We start from the raw sequence: 20,718 nt of genomic DNA on the forward strand, positions 1-20,718 counted from the left end.
TGCAACTTTGTTGGTACTGTGTGCTTTGCTGATGCTTTACATGTTAGCTTACCTCTTAACAGAATTAAAAAAAACGGAGGTCAAGCTGGGGAGCTAATCTAGATGACTAGTAAATTACAAATGAAAAGGCTGTACTGCATAAAACCAATTTAAAGATCAATCAAAGGACCATGTTCTAAGGGTTCTTGTATAAAAATGGACCCATACAAAATACAAACCCACCACCACAATGTTCTATTGAAGAAGAAGGGACCATATAGATAATAATGGCATCCAAGAACCCCCATGATTTTTTATGTTGATATTTGTTAAAAGGGTGGCATAAATATAAACTTTCTGGTAGAGGCAACATTGTGTATGGCAGTTGACAGTTAGGTAAATGTAATATGTAATGTGCGTAATCGTTTGAGCTACAATTATTAGACCTGGCTAGGTAAATAACCAGAGGAAACCTCCATATAATTACTAGAAGCTCGAAATAAAGCTAAGCTCAACATAATGAAATAATTTTAAGGCCACGCTGAAACTAATACAAGGAACTAACTGTGCTAAAGTTTTTGCGAGCATTAATCTGAAATCGGAAGCAGCCAAAAACACGATCATGGGCCATTTGCTTAACTTTGATCAGCAGAGACTTTGCAGGAGTAGGGTATTTAGCATGTATTCTGTCATTATGCTCAAGCCATATACTCATGTATTCTGTTATTATGCTCAAGCCATATACTACGAACGACCGCACCAATAAACAAGAACAGGACTTGATTCTTGACATTGCTTGCCATATTTCTGATGCTTTGAAGCCAATCAGGCAGCAAAAGGGCAGGGCTGTAAGCAAAGATACCTGTTGAGTAAGGGCAGTCTCTTCAGAATATGAGTGATGGTTTCATTAGAGCCATTAGAAAGCACACAAGTAGGGCTGTTTGCATACTAAATCCTAACATACGGTCCCTAGTATGGAGCCTGTTCTTCAAAGCATGAAAGAGCATTTAGAAATGGAAAATGAGTGCCATACGATTGTAAGCAGAACTCTCCATTACGGACTTCTCTGATAGTGTTCCAGATTACTGAGGATTTAACACAGTAAGCATTGATCCATCCGAGGTAATGTGATCATCAGAGTGCGGTGGCGTGCTAGCAACCAGATTTTTGAATTCCAAGGCATACATGTGGTTCGAAGGATGAGCTCCCAGTAGTCTTTGTGATGGATAAAATTTACTTTGGCATTATATGAGACTGAACACTAGAGATAAATCTGGAGTCAAAGATGACAGGAGAGGGAGATTAGTGACCCAGGGGTCATGCCATAATAGAAACGAACTATTAAACCCAACATGATATTTTATAAATCTTGCAACTTCATTTCTTGCGCTGATGAGAATTTTCCGAATAGACCAAGCAGTACCAGATTTGATTTTAACCGCCCAGAACCCCTTCGAATGAAGAAAATGATTTTTCAGCCAGTTAATCCAAAGAGATTCCGAACTAGGTTAAATGATTCTCCAGAGTTGGTATAGATAGATGAATTATTTCACTCTACCAAGTCTTTTAAACCTAGATCACCCTCGTCTTTAGGATAGCACAAGTCCCTCCAAGACACTTCATGCATTCTATTATCTACCAGATTACCGCTCTAAAGAAATTTAACAAAAATATATTGTATAGATTGAAGTGTACCTCCCTACAAGAACGTATGAGAAACGCAGAGCCTACAATGCCACAGAGAGTGGATTTCAATAACTTAAGACGACCTCCTTGACTTAGAGAGCATGTTTTCTAACAGAAAAAACGACTACAAAGTCTATTAATAAGGGAGTGGAAGTCACGAGAAGACAGATTAGTAGTAATGAGGGGCAAACCCAAGTACTTAACTGGTTATTCAACCCAAGCGGAATTGGAAAAAGATAGCACCTGATGGATGCACCGAATAGGAGCACTGCAGAAATATATTTCACTTTTTGATGGATTTGATTGAACATCAGAGATCTAAGAGAATAAATCAAATGCATCTAAAAGACAACAGAATTGACTGCTCATCACCATGACTAAACAAGAGCACTTCATCAGCAAATGTCTATTGAGAAATTTTTACATCTGCTTGCCAATGAAATCGAAGTCAGGGGTAAGATGTTTTAGCATTCAAACAAGCAGTAAAAAGCCTCCATTGCAGTGACCAATAAATAAGGCGAGAGCTGGTCGCCTTGGCGAAGACCAACTTTCCCCTCAAAAAAACCTTCCAATGAACCATTTAGTTTGAAAGAAAAAGTGGGAGTCGTGAGACAAAGCTGGAGCCAATCGATGAATTTTGGAGGAAACCCCATGCGAGTAAGAGCCTCAAACAAAAATGTCCAATTAAGATTGTCAAAAGTTTACTTGAGATCAAGTTCAAGTGTGCATCTGGGCTGACCATTATCTTAATGATAGAATAATAGAATGATAGCCCCTGCAAAGAGCTTGGGCCAAAAAAAATGTTGTCAGTTGGCGCCCATTGAACGGCCAGGTATAAACGCAGCTTGGTTTGGCGAAATAATTTCTCCAAGGACTAATTTTACTAGATTACCTAGAATCTTAGCAGTGATTTTGTAAAGCACATTGAATCACGCAATGGGCCTATAATCGCTCATAGAAAAAGCGACTGAGATTTTTGGCACAAGAGCAAGAGTAGTAAACCATCAGGTCCAGGCGATTTAGACTTCCCCGTCCCCTGTCACAATTAGAAAAAAAAAAAGAGTTATAAACCAATCACAAATCTGTGCTATATAACCTGCTGACTCTGGACTCTAGCTACGACTTCATATCCGAACTCTATAATTTAATTGCAACTCTATATCTAAACGAGTAAACAGACCAAATATCCAAATTAGTTTACCTGCAACACATATAACAATGAATATGGTTGTGAATCTATCGCCTAATCTACCAGAGAGAGGATACATATACGATGGGCAGGTCACTTATGCAGTCTCTTACCGTTTTGGCAACCGCACGGCGCCTCCGAAAATCAATACTTTCCGTGATCTCATTATATGCACATGCAACTTTTGTGCAAGGAAGAGGTTTCTTCTTGTTCCCGTGCTTGCTTGGATTTTTGTCAGGATATTATGCTTCCTTTTCCAGCAGCGCTAGGAGTTTATATATGATATAAAGACACAAAAATAAAGGAAAAGTACTACAAGATTGGATCTTGTTTTTCAGGTTCTGGGAGAACTTTGGATAGGAAACCAAAATTAAATCTTACGAAAAAAAGAAAGGACGAGGAAAGGCGCAGAAAAATATTGAGGATGTGCGAGTTCTAGATTTGTTTGTGTATTAAATTCTTGATTTTAACTTTTAAGTGACATCTTACTGGTATTATGGTTTTTACGTTTTTAAGGGTTTTGAAGTTTTATGTATGATTTGTTAGTTCTCTGTTCAGAAATTTTGTAATAGTATGTGTCAACTTATAAGTCAACTTTAATAATTACACATAAAAAATTATGAAACCCGGCAATGTATATACTGTTATTGATCGCGTTTAATCCTCGTTCCGTCATTTTTAATTGTCACATTTTTTCAATTTTTTGTTGGTCAATCAATAAATTTTTGACCAAATATTAAATATTACTCTTATATTAATGAAATCAATAATTTTTTTTATTTTTTTGTAATTATAAAATATTAATAAAATTTGGTTAAATTTTGATAATTTGGTTGCACGGAAATACAACTAAAAATGATGGGGAGGGAGTATATTGATAAGCATATAAGATCAATATTTAACAAGAGTGGTAGTTTGACACAATGAGAAACCTCTCACACGGTTCGAGTATGTTGATTTTTGGGTGGCTTCGGATAATATGTAAAATTCGAGTACAGTATATTGATCGAGTTAGAATAAAAGTAGAACAGACAATATAGGTATATATATTTTAAGGAATTTTGAATTAAATAGTAAATTTTAAAGATATATTTTCAAATACCTTACGACCTTAGATCTCTAGTTTTACAAGTATTCTGCTACCAGAATTCTAACTACTCTACTTTAAGATGGGGGCAAGTCATTGGTTGTCAATGTAAATTGTAATCTAACATAATACTACTACATTCTTAGGCCATGCAAATCCGCACAAGCTTCCCAGAACAAACAACCATGAGCGATGTCTTGCCTGATCGTGATCGTGATATTTTGGCTTTGATGATAGAAAAAGCATATGAAGGGCATGTCACTTTTGCTGGCACTTTCCGTTTCGGCGACAAGCCGGTGCCTCAGGAGATCACTACTTTTCCAGATCTTTTTACATGCATGTGGAATTTTTGCGCAAAGAGGAGGCTTTATGTTGTTGCGCTTATTGGCGTTCTTGTCTTGATCATGGCCTTCTACTTTTTCCCACGACTCGTCTTTGGTCGAGGGTGGCATTGAATATTTTAAAGAGTTTTGAAATACTAGAGAATCCACGTTTTGTATAAATTTAAAGATAGAAATAGGTGGAGCACATATTCAGAATGTTATGCAAGTTCTAGGTGTTTAATTATTGGTACTTGTTCGGTTTTGATGGGTTCAAGATGTTTTTATGTATAAACTAATACTTCTCTTCATATTTTGGTAGATTTATTACTTGTATGTTTTGTTTTTGTTTAAATTTATGATATTTAAGCTCTGTGTGTTGGCCAGATACTTGGTGTTCTGTTCCTGCATTAGTTATAACTTACTTCTTAGCCAGTGATAAAATTAGAGATACTTACCTTTGTCGATAAGGTGGAGGCACAAAATGAGTGCATAGTGAAAGCTTTTAAAATTAGTTGATAGACATTCGTAAATTAAATAGAGTTTGATTTAAGAAACCGTGTGCAGTTTGCTACAGATCTTATCTAATTTTGACTGTGCTTATTGAAATAAAATGCAGAGCTTTTGCTGTGATTCCAAGGCATCAGTTTTTCATCTTTTGGTAGAAAAATTAGGTGCGCATTTTTTTTGCTGGTGTTCTTATGGTCTGATGCTCAATTTTGGGAATTGTTGGTTGTCTTTGGTCTTCGTATGGGGTACAACCTGGGCATTCTATAGTTGTGCAATTATAATCTGGAATTATTGGGAGTGCTTCTGCAGTTTTATAGCCAATATCATTCTGAGGCATCGGATACTTTCTTTCAGGGCTTCCGCTAAATTTTCTTTGATGGTTAATTTCTATTATATTGCCATGGTCCTAGTGTTTGAGCAAATTTTATGAGATTGACTAGAAATCTTAAGTCTGCAGGCCTTGAGCAGATTGCTGCAATTAACTATTACATGTCGTTGGCAGGGATCCAAATTTAAGGTTTCTTTGATATCTCTTGTAATTGCGGAATGCAATTATGTCTGTATTTGTGTAACTGTATTTATTTATTTTTTGCTACTGGTAGCTTTGTGGTTGGCTAGGCGGATCTCATATGCTTTATCTACTGGCTGCAATATGATTCGAGTTTTGAATACTTGTCTGTTTAAAATGAGCCTGCGCTATTATGTTAGAAGCAGATGCAGTCTTTTAAGTTTCAGTAGCTGCTGCAGAGATCTGTGGTTTATACATCTGTATTGACTGGATGAGTTTATCTTGATGTCTTTCAGTTTCTGATGTTTTGTTCCTAAAAAATCTGTTCTCTGGGTAGCCAGCAACTGCACGTTTGTTCTAGAATATCTTCTGTTCTTGAGCAGTAATCTAGTAAATCCTAAGTGATGTAGTTGGTTGAATTGCAAAGAGATTTCTTTGGTAGCAGTGTTAATTGAAAAATTGGATGATAGTTGGTACCGGTGTTAATCTCATGTTTTGGAAAATTGGATGAGCTTGCTGATAATCTTTGCTGCTTTCTTTGTGCTTTGCTGGGCAATGCTTCTAGCAAAATTAGTGCATCTTTTCCTTGTGCTTCTGATCTCTGTAGGCATTCAATATTATTATGTCATAATACTTATTTTTTGATAGAATAAATACAAAACGGACCTCAAGCTGGGAACTAATCCTGTTGGGTAATAATAACAGGCTGTACTGCATAAAACCAATTTAAAGCTCCATCACAGGACCATATTTTAAAGGCTCTTATGTAAAAATGGACCCATACAAACCCACCACCACAATGTTCAATTGAAGAAGAAGGGACCATATGGATAATAATGGCATCCAAGAACCCCCCATGATGTTTTATGTTGATATTTGTTAAGAGTGACATGAAGATAATCTTTCTGGTAGAGACATTGTGTATAGTAGTAGTTGACAGTTAGGTAAATGTGCGTATATCATTCGAGCTACAATTATTAGACCTGCCTAAAGGGTCAACAACTAGAGCAACCTTGCAAGCCAATTCTCTTCCATCACCATAATAGCCAACAATATTTTACCTTAAAGATTAATATTAGAGACACAAAAAAAATCATAAAAATTATTATAAAATAATATAACCTGATGTGCTAGTATGAGTTCATTTTATTTAGCAAATAAAAGAGCTACATGTGATATTTTATAATTCTTTTAAGAATCTATTTGATAATTCCATTATTTTCCATACATAAAATGTATGCTAATAATATGGATAACAATATTTAGAGCAATTCCAAGGCTTATTTATAAAATACCTTTACCTAACATTATAAGTATTAAAATTGGCACTTCAACAAAATTTTAATAATTTTTAAAAAATCATGATCCACTTTTACTTGCTTAAAAATAAGGAATCATGACCATTTCATTATCTTATTTTTTAATTAAATATTTATTTTTCTCCTTTTCACACTTCCTTTCTCAATATTTTTTCTCTGATTTCTTTAGAAAGTATGGATAGGTTTTGAATTTAATTTTAATATCATAATAATATTAAGGAACCAAAAATAAAAAATGTTATTAAAGTTGTTCAATCTCTTGTAATGTTTAAAAAAAATTATTAATTTATATTTAATATAAATATTGATGGCTCTCAGTCTCACTAACATATTGTCATTTTCTTCTGTTTTTATTAAACTATGAGCACACACTAAAAAATATCTTTTTTTTTTGACAAATGCATAAGATTTTCATTAAATTGAATATAATACAGCCGGGACAAACCCCAAATTATCGATACAGCCAGGTGATAAAACAAATAACATACTAAAATCAATTAGATGATTTGTTTTCCGATCGTTCAACACATAGAATTTAAAAATTCTTGAAGCTAAAAACGAAATCAAAGGCATCTCAGGCGATCCAAATTGCACCAGCATCTCTGAAGATAGCAACATCGCAATTGACCATATCACGTAAAAACTATGGTTAGCCCAATGTTCAGAAACAACAATCGCATAAAATGAGATTGGAGAAGCCGCACCCCGGCTATCTACATGCCGGATACCAGCTATAAACATGCCGAAATGGTAAACCAATAAAAAATGAACAATCTTTGTTTGTGAAAAGTGAGCTCTTACAATAATCATCACCGTCCCAGATTCGATACAGGTTTTGCAGATCAACAAAAATATCAGCAACTTCGTCCTCAACAGATCCAATACCATATTAACCCAAGCATGACTAAGTAAAAACATAACGAACACTCCAAAAGGAGAGACAGATACACACTCTAAGAGGAGAGACACACAAATACCCAAAAGAATTGGGTTTTATTGAAAAAAAATCAACGAGAATAAAAGAAAAATGAAGGGATTGGGACTTTTCACGGGATAAACCAGTAGAAGCCCCTCGATTTACTTAAAAATTGACAAACCCTAGGAGAGGGGAGAGGAGAGGGGAGAGAGGAGGGAGGCGGCTCAGTGCTGGCTACTTTACATTTTATTGTATGGAGCGATAAAAAAAAATTTCTTTTTTTAAAATCATAATTTTTATAGTAAAACACAAAAGAACACAGCAGAATAATTTCTCACAAACTTTTGCTCTCCTTTTTCATGTATTAGAATGACTTTTTCTTTGCATGATGAAGAAGAAAATGGGGAAAATTCCCCCCAAAATGACACAATCATCACGCGTACCAACTTACAATACTTGATTCCATGTACTAGAAGCAGAACCTATACGGGAACACCTAGATTCATATGCAAAGGTAAAATCTCACCAAAATGAGATCATATGTACCCAATGTACGTCGTTAAACTTGTGGGAAATTTTAAAAGAAATAATTTATAAGTTAAATTAAATAAGTGACTAATAAGTAATAAGTTGATAAATACTATAATTGTTTGGATAATTTAACTTATAAGTCATAATTATTTATATTTAAATGAACTAAAATAAAAAAAATTAAAATATAATTATCTCAATTCTTATATTTTAAGTTAGATTAATATTAAAAAATATATTTTAAAACTAAAATTGATAAAAAATACAAAAAAAAATCAAAAAAAAAAAATATATCGTTACTAACATTCAACTTCTCAGTTTATATATTATATATTATAAATTAAACTTATAAATTGGGCCAACAAATATTCTGTCAATAAGTTGTTACAATTGACTTACAAGATTTGTCAAACAAGCTCCTTATATATACACTAAAACAATACATGATCTTGTAACAATGCACCATAGTCTTTCCCGATTTTCAAAATGTACTTAAATTAAATACGGTAGATATGTTTCGTTCCCGCATGTTTCACTCGACTCTTAAGTAATTTGGTAACAAAAAATAAATTCGCACACTTCTTGTTTTCCGACTTCTAAACTAAAATATGAAAAAGATTATGCATTAATGAAAATATGCATCAGTCTTTATGTAATAGATGCATTTGACGGAGATGGTCCTTTAGATGTAACAAAACAATTAAATATATAACTGACGTTTCTCGTAGAATTGCATATTCTACAACATTAAAAATTGCAAGTATCAAACTCGAAAACAAACATACCGAGTAAAAAACTGGAGTAGTTAAAGGCTAAGTTAAAGCCATACCATTTATATTACTAATCATCAAGTACCAGTGTTTGGTCAAAAAGAAAAGCAGATACATTAACAAATTCCACTTGCATTTGGCATCATTGCTTTAACATCTTACACATGCCAGTAACGGTCCTATTTACAGCTGGATTCCAACTCCCAACGGCACTTTTTACCATCTAACTCAAAGTAGCCCCTCATTTTATACTCTTTGATTATTTAATTTTCTGAACCGGTTTTTAATTAACTAGTAATTACTAATATTTTACGTGGTTAAAACGTTAAGTGGCAATTTGATTATTAGATTATAGGGCGCACACACGTGCTACATTCTGTACGCAACAAATTTACATGCAATTAGCAACAAAACTTGGCAGAATATTGAGATAGCACGTGCCAGCTCAAACAATGGAACGTTAATCGTTCTTTTCTTACATGATGAGAGAGAAAGAGAGTCATAGAACCAGAAAAACATAGACTAAAAATCGCCGATTTTTCGATGAACACGGTTACTTTGACTTTGCTTCTTATCAATCTCTTGTAGATTCCTCATGCTCCGTATCGCCAATACATCGCTCTTCCCCATCTCCAGTAAGCCTCCGAATTCATCAATCTCCGACGATATTTCTAAACCTACACACACATTTATTTCTAAGATTGAAAAATAAAAAGCATGAAATGAAATTGTTAATAAAAAAAAAACTACAATATGCATTTGAAGTTTACCTATGGGCTTCAAATTTCTCTTGAATCCGTTGAAGCTACTCACCTCTACATAAATCGAAAAATTATTCAGATTCGTACCTTGAAACGAAACTAAAATGTGAAATAACGTTGCTACAAATAACTAAATTGTAGTTTTGCAATACGAGAAATTATAAATTTATCAAAATAAAAAATACAGTGTAACGAAAGTTTATCCAGATTCTGCTAGCTATACCTTTTTGAGAAGGATCGTGAGAGGAGAGATAGAGGACGAGAAAGCAAAAGATAACGAGCATAGGAATGATGTGAATGAGCTTCTCCATCGATTTCTGAGGCTTTAAAGACTTCCGGAGTTCGTCAATGTCGTCGCCGGCGGCGACGTGAGAGGTGTCTGAAGTGAGGTCAGTGTTGTTGTAGTTAGGGTTAGTGAGGAGTCCTTTATGAGGACTGTGGAGCTTTGAGTTTGGTGAGCTCAGAGATTGTCGGTGCATGTTTAACACACTGTGTGAATGTAATGAAATGAGAGATAACGAGGGAGTTGTTGAGTTTTGTGAACTGTGTTGAGAGAGAAAGAGTAGTTGAGTTTTGTGAACCGTATGTAAGATTGTAAGTATCGTTTCCCTAGGGTGTGCTCTTTGTAGTCTTGTTTATTACTCATTGCATCCCATTTTATTTGTCACATTTCTTTTTCTAAAAGTTAAATTGATTAATTTTTAATTTAAAATTAAACATTACTCCTATAAAAAAACTTAAAATTAAATATTAGAGTATATTAAATCTGATTTTTGGTGATGTAAATTTTTTATTTTGTTCAATTATAATATTAATAAATATCGGTCAAATTTTAGTCAATTTGACCAAGTGAAAGTCAAATTTGACAATTAAAATGACATGGAGGGAGTATAAAAATACTAACTTTGCGACCGTGCAATCTTCATTATATTTTTATTTTATTTAAATTTATAATAGATTTTATTTTGGATCATTATCTTATTACTATATTCATAAATAATAATATAAATATTTGTCCAGAATCTTGGTTAGTGCATAAATAATAATATAAATATTTGTTATTGGTGGGGTTCGAACATGAGAGTTTTAATAGTGTATAAATAATAATATACTCCCTCCGTCCCTTTGAATTGTTAACATTTGAAATGAAGTCTTCGACACACATTTTAAGGCTTTTGTCTAGTATAGTTGTATAACTTATTCTGAAAATTTTCTTTTTCTGAAAAATAATTTAAACATTTAATATTTATTCAGAAGAAAAAAAATCGAAAAATAATTTATATAACTATACTAGATAGGAGCCTTAAAATACGTGTCGAACACTTCATTTCAAATGTTAACAATTCAAAGGGACGGAGGGAGTAAATATTTGTTGTTAACCGGCTTCGAACCTGGGAATGTATATTCGTAATTGAATTAATGTGTCCTGATCAATTGATTAAAAAGATCTGACGGTCATAAATTGAGATAACCAAACCAATCAAAAAAAGGCATACAAATTATATCTCATCCCAGTTATTATAGTATAGTAGATATATTTCTAAAAAATATTAAAATAATGATCAAAATACATTTAACACGTCATCTTAATTATTATTTTTTTTTGTTTTTATCTAAATTGTCGTCCTAGTTTAATTTTATTTTATCAATTTTTAACAATAGTTTAATTTGATGATCTTTTTTACTATTATTATGTTGTATATATAAAAAATTTAATCAATTCATTTATATTTATAAAGCGTTAACTTTGTTTGTGTTATTTTCTTATTTGTTCATTAATATTTTTATAGTTGATTATAGTATGAAAAACTGTTATAATATTCTTTATTTTTATTTTTTGTTTTATCAATTAAATTTAATTTATATTATTTTAATTTTTTTATTATATTTGCACTAATGTGTTGATATTTTACATTTTAATTTATTTTATTAAGTGCATCTATATTTTAAATATTTGCATACTTTAAAAAATTATAAATGATTAGAAAGACTTTTAATGTTGGTTTCGGTATCTTGTTTATGTTGTTGTACAACGTAGCTGGCTGATGTGTTTAACTGCTTGAAAGTATCAATTATTAATTTAGGAATGTTTAACTATACAGAAATGTGCCAATAGGTGTTTTAAATGCAGTTCTATATGCCCAAAATGCATCATCAAGCTTCATAGACCAATCTTTCCTTGATTTTGCGACCGTCTTCTCCAAGATAGTCTTGATTTCACGGTTACAGACCTCTACTTGACCACTTATTTGGGGATGATAAGAAAGCCCCATCTTATGATGAATTCCATATTTCTTCAACATAGATTCAAACCGATTCTCCAAGAAGTGCTTTCCTCCATCACTAATCAATATTCTCGGCACTCCAAATCTGGGAAAAATTGTCTTCTTAAATAACTTGCTTACAACACGAGCATCGTTAGTGGGAATTGCAATGGCTTCAACCCACTTCGAAACATAGTCAACAGCGACCAAAATGTATTTGTTCTGAAAAGATGGAGGGAACGGTCCCATAAAATCAACTCCCCAAACATCAAAAGTCTCTACTTCAAGTATTATTAAGAGGCATCTTGTTTCTTCTTGAAATATTTTCAGTTCTTTGACAACGATCACAAGATTGAATGTATTGGTGGACATCTTTAAAGAGAGTTGGCCAATAAAAACTCCATTGAAGAATCTTAGCAACAGTTTTAGTAGTACTTGCATGACCACCTCATGGTAAATCGTGACAATGTGAGATTATTGAGGCAATCTCATTTTCAGGAACACATTTTCTAATGACTCCATCAGCACAAGATTTATAGAGAAACGGGATCATCCCAAAAGTGCTTCCTCACATCATAGAAAAACTTCTTCCTTTATTGCGATGAATAACCATGAGGAACAGTACCACTAGCTAAATAGTTAGCGATATTAGAAAATCAAGGAAACTCACTTGAAAGAGAAAATAGGTAATCGTCAGGAAATGAGTCATTAATTGAAAGATTTTTACTACCATCACCATCAAGAACAAGGCGTGAAAGATGATTAGCAACCACATTCTCAGCTCATTTCTTGTCTTTAATCTCCAAATCAAATTTTTGAAGGAGTAGAATCTAATGTATCAAATGAGGTTTAGCATCTTTCTTGCTCAACAAATATTTCAATGATGCATGGTCTGTGTGAACAATACCTTTCGAACCAACAAGATACGATCGAAACATTTCCATAGCATACACCACTGCTAGCAATTCCTTCTCAATTGTTGCATAGTTGATCTGAGTTCATCTAAGGTCTTACTTGTATAATATATGGCATGAAGCTTTCCATCCTTTCTTTGACCTAAGACTGCACCAATAGCTTGATCACTAGCATCATACATGATCTCAAATGGCAAATTTCAATATGGTGATTGCAAGATTGGAGCAGAGATAAGAGATTTCTTTGACCTGTCAAAAGTCTCAATGCAAGCATCATTACATCATTACCTTAACTCTATCGACTTCGATGCCTCTTTTTGAGACAACATGAGCCAAAACAACTCCCTCTTGTACCATAATGTGACATTTTTCCCAATTTAAAATTAGATTAACTTCTTTACATTTATGCAACACCTTTTCCAAGTTATGTAACCATGCATCAAATGATATTCCACAAACAGATAAGTCATTCATAAAAACTTCCATTATATCTTCAATAAAATCAGAGAAAATTGCCATCATACATCGTTGAAAGGTTGGAGGGGCACAACATAATCCAAATGATATTCTACGATATGCAAAAGTACCATATGGACATGTAAAAGTCATTTTTTTCTTGGTCATTTGGATGGATGGGAATTTGTAAGAAACCTGAATATCCATCCAAATAATAGAAAAAGAATGTTTTGCGAACCTTTCAAGCATTTGATCAATAAAAGTGAGAAGATAATGGTCTTTTTAGTGGCTTTATTCAATTTTCTATAATCAATGCACATTCACCACCATGTTACAGTTCTAGTAGAAATCAACTCACCATTATCATTTTTGACAACGGTCATTCCTCCTTTCTTTGGAACTACATGCACAGGGTTAACCCACTTACTATCAAAGATATGGTAGATTATAACTGCAGCAAGAAATTTTGAAACCTCCTTTTTGACTACCTCCATCATATTAGGATTAAGTCTTCGTTGAGGTTCAATAAAGGAGGCTTGCCCATCTTCAAGAATTATCTTATGCGTGCATAATGTGAAGGAATTTACGTATGAGAGGAAGCGTGATATAACAATTATTCCGTAAAAACCATGTATCGTACATATAGAAAAACGTATTGTTAGTCCCTTAACAATATGACAAGAATTACAGAAGGGGGGTTGAATGGAATTCTTGAAACTTTTTCTTGAAATAAAAATATTCTAACTCGAATATGTATATAAGTGTGAATTGATTAACACAGTGCGGAATAGTTACTTAAGTGAATCAAAACACAAGTAATTAAAAACAAGAGTCTTTAAAAACTTTCTGGTGGATTTGAATGATTCCACTAGAGATATATATTATATATCGAGAGAACCCTGTGTGTAAAATGCTCACAGCTGCTTACAAGAATAGAACAACTAAGAATATAGAGAAATGCTAAGGATTCTGCTTACAAATATTTCTCTGCTTGTTTCTTAGATTTGATAGATCCTTAGTTGCTACTTCTTGGTTTATATATCACCAAGATTACAAAGTAATGAGACAGGATAATAAAACAAAACTATCTAGTCTATTACAATGTTACTTCATTACTCTATTCCAGCATCTTTGAATATCTTCATAATAGCATGGAAATGGCAATGCTTCTTTGTTCTCAAAAACCCAGTTGAATAGGCTACCACATTCCATTTGCATCCACTCGACGCATGTGACTGAGTTGTCACTGTCAACAAATATTTGAATTCTTTATTCATCGGGTTATTGATCATCCGTCGAGTTATTAATCATCCGTCGGGTTGTTGATCATCCGTCGAATTCATTGTTTGTTCATCCGTCGGGTAGCAATCAGGCACTAGACTTCATTTCACTTATGCAGAATTACAAGACATCATCTATGTACAATTAAGCAACCTATTCTGCATATCTAACTAAAGTCAACATGACTCAAGTACTACTACAGATTCTAAACAATGTGTATGCAGAAATGTGCTTCAGACTTATTATTACATAAGCTACTCACTCGATGGATAATAAGTCATCATCCGTCGGGACTATATTGAGTCATCCGTCGGGACTTTAAACCTTATCCGTCGAGTGCTACATTATTTCACTAAGTAAAATCTACCAAGATGTTTTGTTCATGTAATCATCAAGTGCACAACATATACACAACAATCTCCCCCAATTTATGTCTACTGGAATTGTAGCCATAAATTAAGAGACACTTGATGATAACAAAATATCTTATCAATACAACTTTAAAAAGGAAGTAGATATTACTGAAAAGTGCTTCAATTAACAAAATGTACAAAGTTTTTGCTCACAGTCATTTTCAAGATGCTCCTCTAGCCTGAGCAGATTTATCTAGTTCCTTGAAGGTCTGGATCTCTTTCCAAGTTTTCTGTTATTTTCCTCAATCTGATTTTGGAGCTGCCTGTGGAATTTCAGTTCATCAGATTCTGAGAGATTTAGCTTTCCTTGCATTTCCAAAAGAGTCTCATTGCTAGAGATGCTCAATTGGTCTTCTAATCTGAAAAATCTTCTCACTTCTTTGTCATCCATGAACTCCATCAGCCAGTAGGGCCTTAGATGCACTCTTCTCCCTGTGTAGGGGATAATTAGAGTCTTTGGGAGTGCATCTTTGGCTCTAACACTCCTTAGTTATTCAATCTTCTTCAGTACCAATCTTCTTGCAGTAATATTGAACCCAAAGTTCTTCTTGAAGGATGAATAAACTTTAATCAGTACAACTTGGCTTTCTTGAAGGATCCTGTGAAGTGGCCACTGAATCTCATTTCCTCCTTTGTACTTGAACACTAACCTTTCGGGTAGGTTTCTGTATGCATCAATTCCTTTCACTTCATCTAGTTCATCTAGATAGAGGTTTAGATCAGAAAATTCTTTGATTTCACACAAGTACATGTAATCTCCCTTACTGACTTTAGATTGAGCTTTGACTAGAGATTTGGATTTGAGAGGTGACAGCTTCACTTTCTTGACTGCTCTTGACTTTGTTCTCTTTGGCTTGTTAAGGATTGGCAAATAGAGGTCAGGAATTGGTACGTTCTCCCATTCTACTGGTTCATCCTTAGGCACTATAGGTTCACCATGGATGTTCCTGTAAGGATCCACCACTTTGATATCTTCAAATACCACAGAGGGTTTTGATGCTTGAGTTGTGGTTGGAGTGGATTCCTTGGGAAACTGATTCTCCAATTCATTATCAACCATGTCCAGTTTCCTTTTAGTTCTTTTAGCCAATTCCTTGATTCTTGGAGATTTCTTCTGTTGTTCAACTTGCTTCTTTGATTCAATAACTTCAGATGGCTAAGAAGGAATTTATTGTGATGAATTTACAGCATGTAGTTTGGCCAAGATAGCAATTTGCTCTTTCTTTTGTTTAGTCTTTTTAGCATCCAGAGCAGCTTGCTTCTTTTCCTGCTTCAATCTAGCCTTTTCTTCTCTCTTTGCTTGAGCAAATTGAGGATGTCCAGCCACCACACAAATTTCTTTCCCATTCCTGAAAATTTTAGTAATTCTTCTTTTTGAAGCTGAATTAGCTGGATCTTTGTAGAAAACAATTGATCTTGACTGAAGCTTCTTCTCATCAGGCTTAGGTGTCTCATACACAGTATCCAAAGGGTTCTTCAATGATGATTTTGAATAGTTTACCCTTGGTTTCAGAATTGTTTCAGCCTTTGGAGATTTGATGCAGGATGGCTGTCGTCTTTCCAGATAGTTCATGCTCATCTCATTCACACTGATTTGCTTGACTTGAGAGTGATGGATGGCTGACTTAACTGGCTCCTTGACAAGTTCAAATTTCTTCTGTATTTCCTCATCAATTTTCTCCCAGTTGACTAAACTCAACTTCTCCTTATCAGTTGCTCTTATGTTGGCTGCTGCTGCATTTATCAGATCAATACTGTTTGTAAGTGGTGGCTTAGAGATAGTAATTGAAGGCATAATTACTTTACTGATTTGAATCTGAAGCCTCTCCCCCTCACTTGGTCCTTTCTCCCCCTTTTTGTTATCATCAAGTTGAGTAGAGGAGGAGGTTTGAGCAGCCACCAATTTTTGAAGTAGATCTGTCTGTTGGACTTGATGAAGATGAATGGCTGTTAAAGATGCTTTCACGGCTGACATTCTTGTGTCCAAGGCATCTATCTTGGTTGACATATCAGAATTTTTCCTTAATTGCCTCTTGATGTCAAGTATTGTAGCTTCTGGAAGTTTAGAATCTATCTTGTCTGAAAGGGCCTTCTTCATCTCCTCAATATCACCCTTCATGGTGTTTACATCCCTAGCATGCTGGAAGCCCTGGATTTGTTGAAGTTGTCGGGAGGCTAGATGTGCCTGAAGAAGCTTCTTGGTACTGGCATTAGTAGTGGTTTGAAGAGCAGTATTTGTCTGATTGATTAGTTGGATCAGGGTGGTCTTGAAGTAGTGCTCATCACAGTGCTTTGAGAATGCCCATGATGGCATACCTGATCTTGAACTTGAGCCTACTTCTCCCCCTATATCCATCGCCTCATCTTCACGGTCCCCACTCCCATCACCAAAGAAATCAGCTGAACCACCAGTCTTATAGTTCACATCACCAGCTGTAGAAGGCAAAGCTGTGATGGCATCCTTACCTCTCATCATAGACTGTGTGGTGTGCACTAAATTCAGCATCCTTTATGCATTGTCATTGCCCTGTTCAGCTAGAAGTTGATAAGCTGGAACAGGATGAGTAAATGCCTCAGCATCAAGGGGAGTGGAATCTATAACAACTTTAGGATGTTGAGATAGTCCTTCCATGTCTGCATCCTGGACATTCATTGACTCACTAGCAATGACATCCATCCTTATAGCTCCAGTACCTGCATTTCTCTCGTTTTCTCTCTTTTGTTGCATCAGGGTCTCACCCTGGCTCCCCACCCTTACACCCTCACCTTTACCTACTAAGGTGGGACTCCTCTCACTCTCTTTTGCCAATCCTGATAAAATGTATTGCATAGTTTCACTCATTTCCTCTCCTTTTTCCTGGGAGCAACCCTGACTCTCACTCAAAACACTTTTCTCTCTTAATCCTAAGAGTGACTGTACAACCACTAGATCTTCTGCACTTGAAAGAAATGAAGTTTGAAGCTGTGTAGAGATACTCGACGGATGAGTGATATGCATCGAGTGAGTGGATTTGCTATCCGATGGATAACTGCTGTCAAGCTTATCCGTCGTGATACAATCACTACTCAACAGATGAGCAATATCCGTCGAGAGAGTAGAAATGAATGAGATGGGAATAGAAACTATTGTTGACTCTGTGCTGATTGAAGATATTTTGGGCACAGATGATACAACAGTTCCTGAAAGAATTGGCAAGTGAGCCAACAAATCATCTAAAAGATGATGCTCACTTGCACTAGATTTTGGCTTCCCCAACAGAGTTAAAGAAGGGGAATCAAAAAATGGTATGTTTATCATATCCACATCCAGAGAATTTGTTGGTGAGTTTGGTGTTTGAGGTGCTTCTATAACTAGAAATTTTGGCTGTGACTCCACATTTATTGGAGCCACATCAAACTGAATTTGTGAAGGTGCAGTGACTGTGTCTGTTGCACCAGTTTGCACTATGTGTGTACCCTGTGCATCCCCAAGGGTTTTAGATTTCTTCTTTCTAGCATAAGTTTGGGGTGAGCTTGTGTCCCTAACCCTCTTGGCATGTGCTCTTGGTTGAGAGCTTTGTTCAATAACTACATCCTTTTGGGAGGATGCAACTAGAAATGAGCTTTTATCCTTTTTAAGCACCGCAGTTTGTTGGGAAACTGCAGTGTGGCTAGGCTGGGATCCACTTAACTCTCCAACCTTATTCTTGGGGTTTCTTTTATGTTCACCCCTTCCCTCACCTATCTTGCCCTCCTTCACACTCCCCTATTTGGTTTTAGTGGATTTTTCAACTAGCGTCTTTCGGGAGATACTAGAGGGCGCTTTCTTTGATTTAGGTTTGAAAATTTTTGCAGTTTTGGTAGCTTGGGTGGGCAACTGTTTGGTCATTGACATAGTTGCTATAGCCACACTAGAACTCAAAGATATTGTTGAGGTTGGAATAGTTGTAGGGATAGATGAACTTACCTCACTTACCTGAGGTGCTTGCATTACAGGATGATAGAACAATGGCACATCCTTGTGATGATTGGCCCTATTCAAATCTGCAATGATCCTTCTCTCTTGAACCCAACAATCTAGTTTGTTGTTAGGGTTCTCAAGCACAATCTCTTCACAGAGGTGGTTAGCTAACATCATAAAGAATCTAGCGTAATACACATTTTTACCTCTTTTATTTAATTCTCCTAATTTAAAACCTAACTCAAACAGGACAAGGTCACTGAAATTATAGAATTTATCTGTAACTAGCATGTATAGCATGTTAAGCATTGAGATATTGACTGAATCAAAATTACTGAATTTACCTGAAAAGACCTTTGTCACAACATCACACATAAAACTCCATTCTTTCCTAAGACCCATTCTCCTAATATCACTTAACTTAGAAGTAGAAAGAGCATAGTTCATGGAATTAATGAAAGGAATGTGGCGCCCTCCAAACCCGAGTCAGAAGTTTGGGGTCCACAACACTTTCACAATATATAAACCTGTACATAAAATATTAATTGCAATGACCCTGTTTCACATAACCACGGATCGCAACAGGTTAAAGTATGAGAACAAGCCACAACCTTAATTATTACATCGTACTAAATCCCAACTAATTTAACTTACAATTGATAATAAAATCATTCTTACAATATAAATATCTCTTTACTGCGTGAAACTTCTGCTAGCTCGATCCAACTCGACTGAAACCTTAGCCCGCACTTTGGACTGAGGAACTTCACTATCATCCATATTCTTTTCAACTGTAAAATATATAAAAGAGTCGCAAGGGTGAGCTAACTAGCTCAGCAAGTCATAATAGTGATAACTGAGGTTAAATAATGATCAAATGAGATGATTCAAAGGAATCAAGTTTCTTTTTAGCTAAACATTAGAATTGGATATTCATTTTAAGTTTCAAAAACCAAGGTTAGGCTGCTGATCAGTCACGCACTAACCCCGAGCAAAGCACACAGCACCGCTCTAATTACTGGATCCAAGGCACACATTGGCCTAACTTGACCATTGGTATGGTCTGACCACGAATCTGGTCCACATATATAAAAACTATCCAATCCTAAAGCAGTTCAATATGATAAGCAATACAATTCGATAACACAGGATCATAATCAATGATGATTAAACATTTGAATAAAATGTAAGGAAACTCATGGATATCACAAGGGTATATCAGGGTATGTAAAAGAAACGGCTTTCAATCTGTAAAAGAATCAGGTATTAGACAAGTAGTGATTTTTCGAGGTATAGTTCTTTCATGTTATAAAGGATGACTGGAGTATAAAAGTTTCTGTGTTTTCAAACAATTTTCTTCCAGTGTTTGGTGTTTGGTAGTTATACATTTGGAGAGTAGTATCATATTTGTGTGATTTGGTGTCTAAGGATCGACAAAGTATGGTTTGCAAAGAATAAGGCTTACGGCTCAAGATCAAGAAAGAATCAGGGTTTAAGGTTTAATAATCTAAATCACTTGCGGTATAAAACAGGAATTATTTTGATAATTAACGACATGTTACGAAATAGTTCGAAAACATTTGTAATATCTTTTGAAGAAAAGTTTAGGAATACTTGCCTTACAAGGCTTTACAACTATTACTGTTCAATTCTGGGCCAATTCTGCCGCTTAGGCTTTTACGTCCAACTACTATATCATTCTGGATTCGACCTCAACACTTAAGTCCTTTGATTGAGACCTTAATGAGCTTTTTGACTCACCACCAACTATCTTTCGTCCAATTCCAATTCTCAGGCATTCCGACTAGAACCTACAAGGTCGAAATATCCTAACTTAGACATTCGATTATGCTTGACATATCCTCGCAAACAAT

At 35.0% G+C, this 20,718-nt stretch overlaps 2 protein-coding genes and 1 long non-coding RNA gene across 3 annotated transcripts; all 3 read right to left on the reverse strand.

Moving 5' to 3' along the window:
* Window positions 1–479: 479 nt before the first annotated feature.
* LOC141670525 (uncharacterized) lies at window positions 480–3,392 on the reverse strand. The gene is made up of 2 exons (XR_012554594.1): window positions 2,968–3,392; window positions 480–2,701 (listed from the first exon to the last, which is right to left on the reverse strand). It is a non-coding gene; the product is annotated as an uncharacterized LOC141670525 (long non-coding RNA).
* A 5,740-nt stretch (window positions 3,393–9,132) lies between these two features.
* On the reverse strand, window positions 9,133–10,177 carry LOC141670513 (uncharacterized). The gene is made up of 3 exons (XM_074476406.1): window positions 9,800–10,177; window positions 9,586–9,630; window positions 9,133–9,492 (listed from the first exon to the last, which is right to left on the reverse strand). Exons 1-3 carry the CDS (start codon window positions 10,053–10,055, stop codon window positions 9,338–9,340), a joined length of 456 nt encoding a protein of 151 aa, XP_074332507.1. The 5' UTR covers window positions 10,056–10,177; the 3' UTR covers window positions 9,133–9,337.
* A 1,489-nt stretch (window positions 10,178–11,666) lies between these two features.
* LOC141673454 (uncharacterized) lies at window positions 11,667–12,212 on the reverse strand. The gene has a single exon (XM_074480204.1). It carries the CDS (start codon window positions 12,210–12,212, stop codon window positions 11,667–11,669), a length of 546 nt encoding a protein of 181 aa, XP_074336305.1.
* Window positions 12,213–20,718: the final 8,506 nt, after the last annotated feature.

This window comes from Apium graveolens, chromosome 7 (assembly GCF_009905375.1).
Source record: "Apium graveolens cultivar Ventura chromosome 7, ASM990537v1, whole genome shotgun sequence".
NCBI lineage: Eukaryota > Viridiplantae > Streptophyta > Magnoliopsida > Apiales > Apiaceae > Apium > Apium graveolens.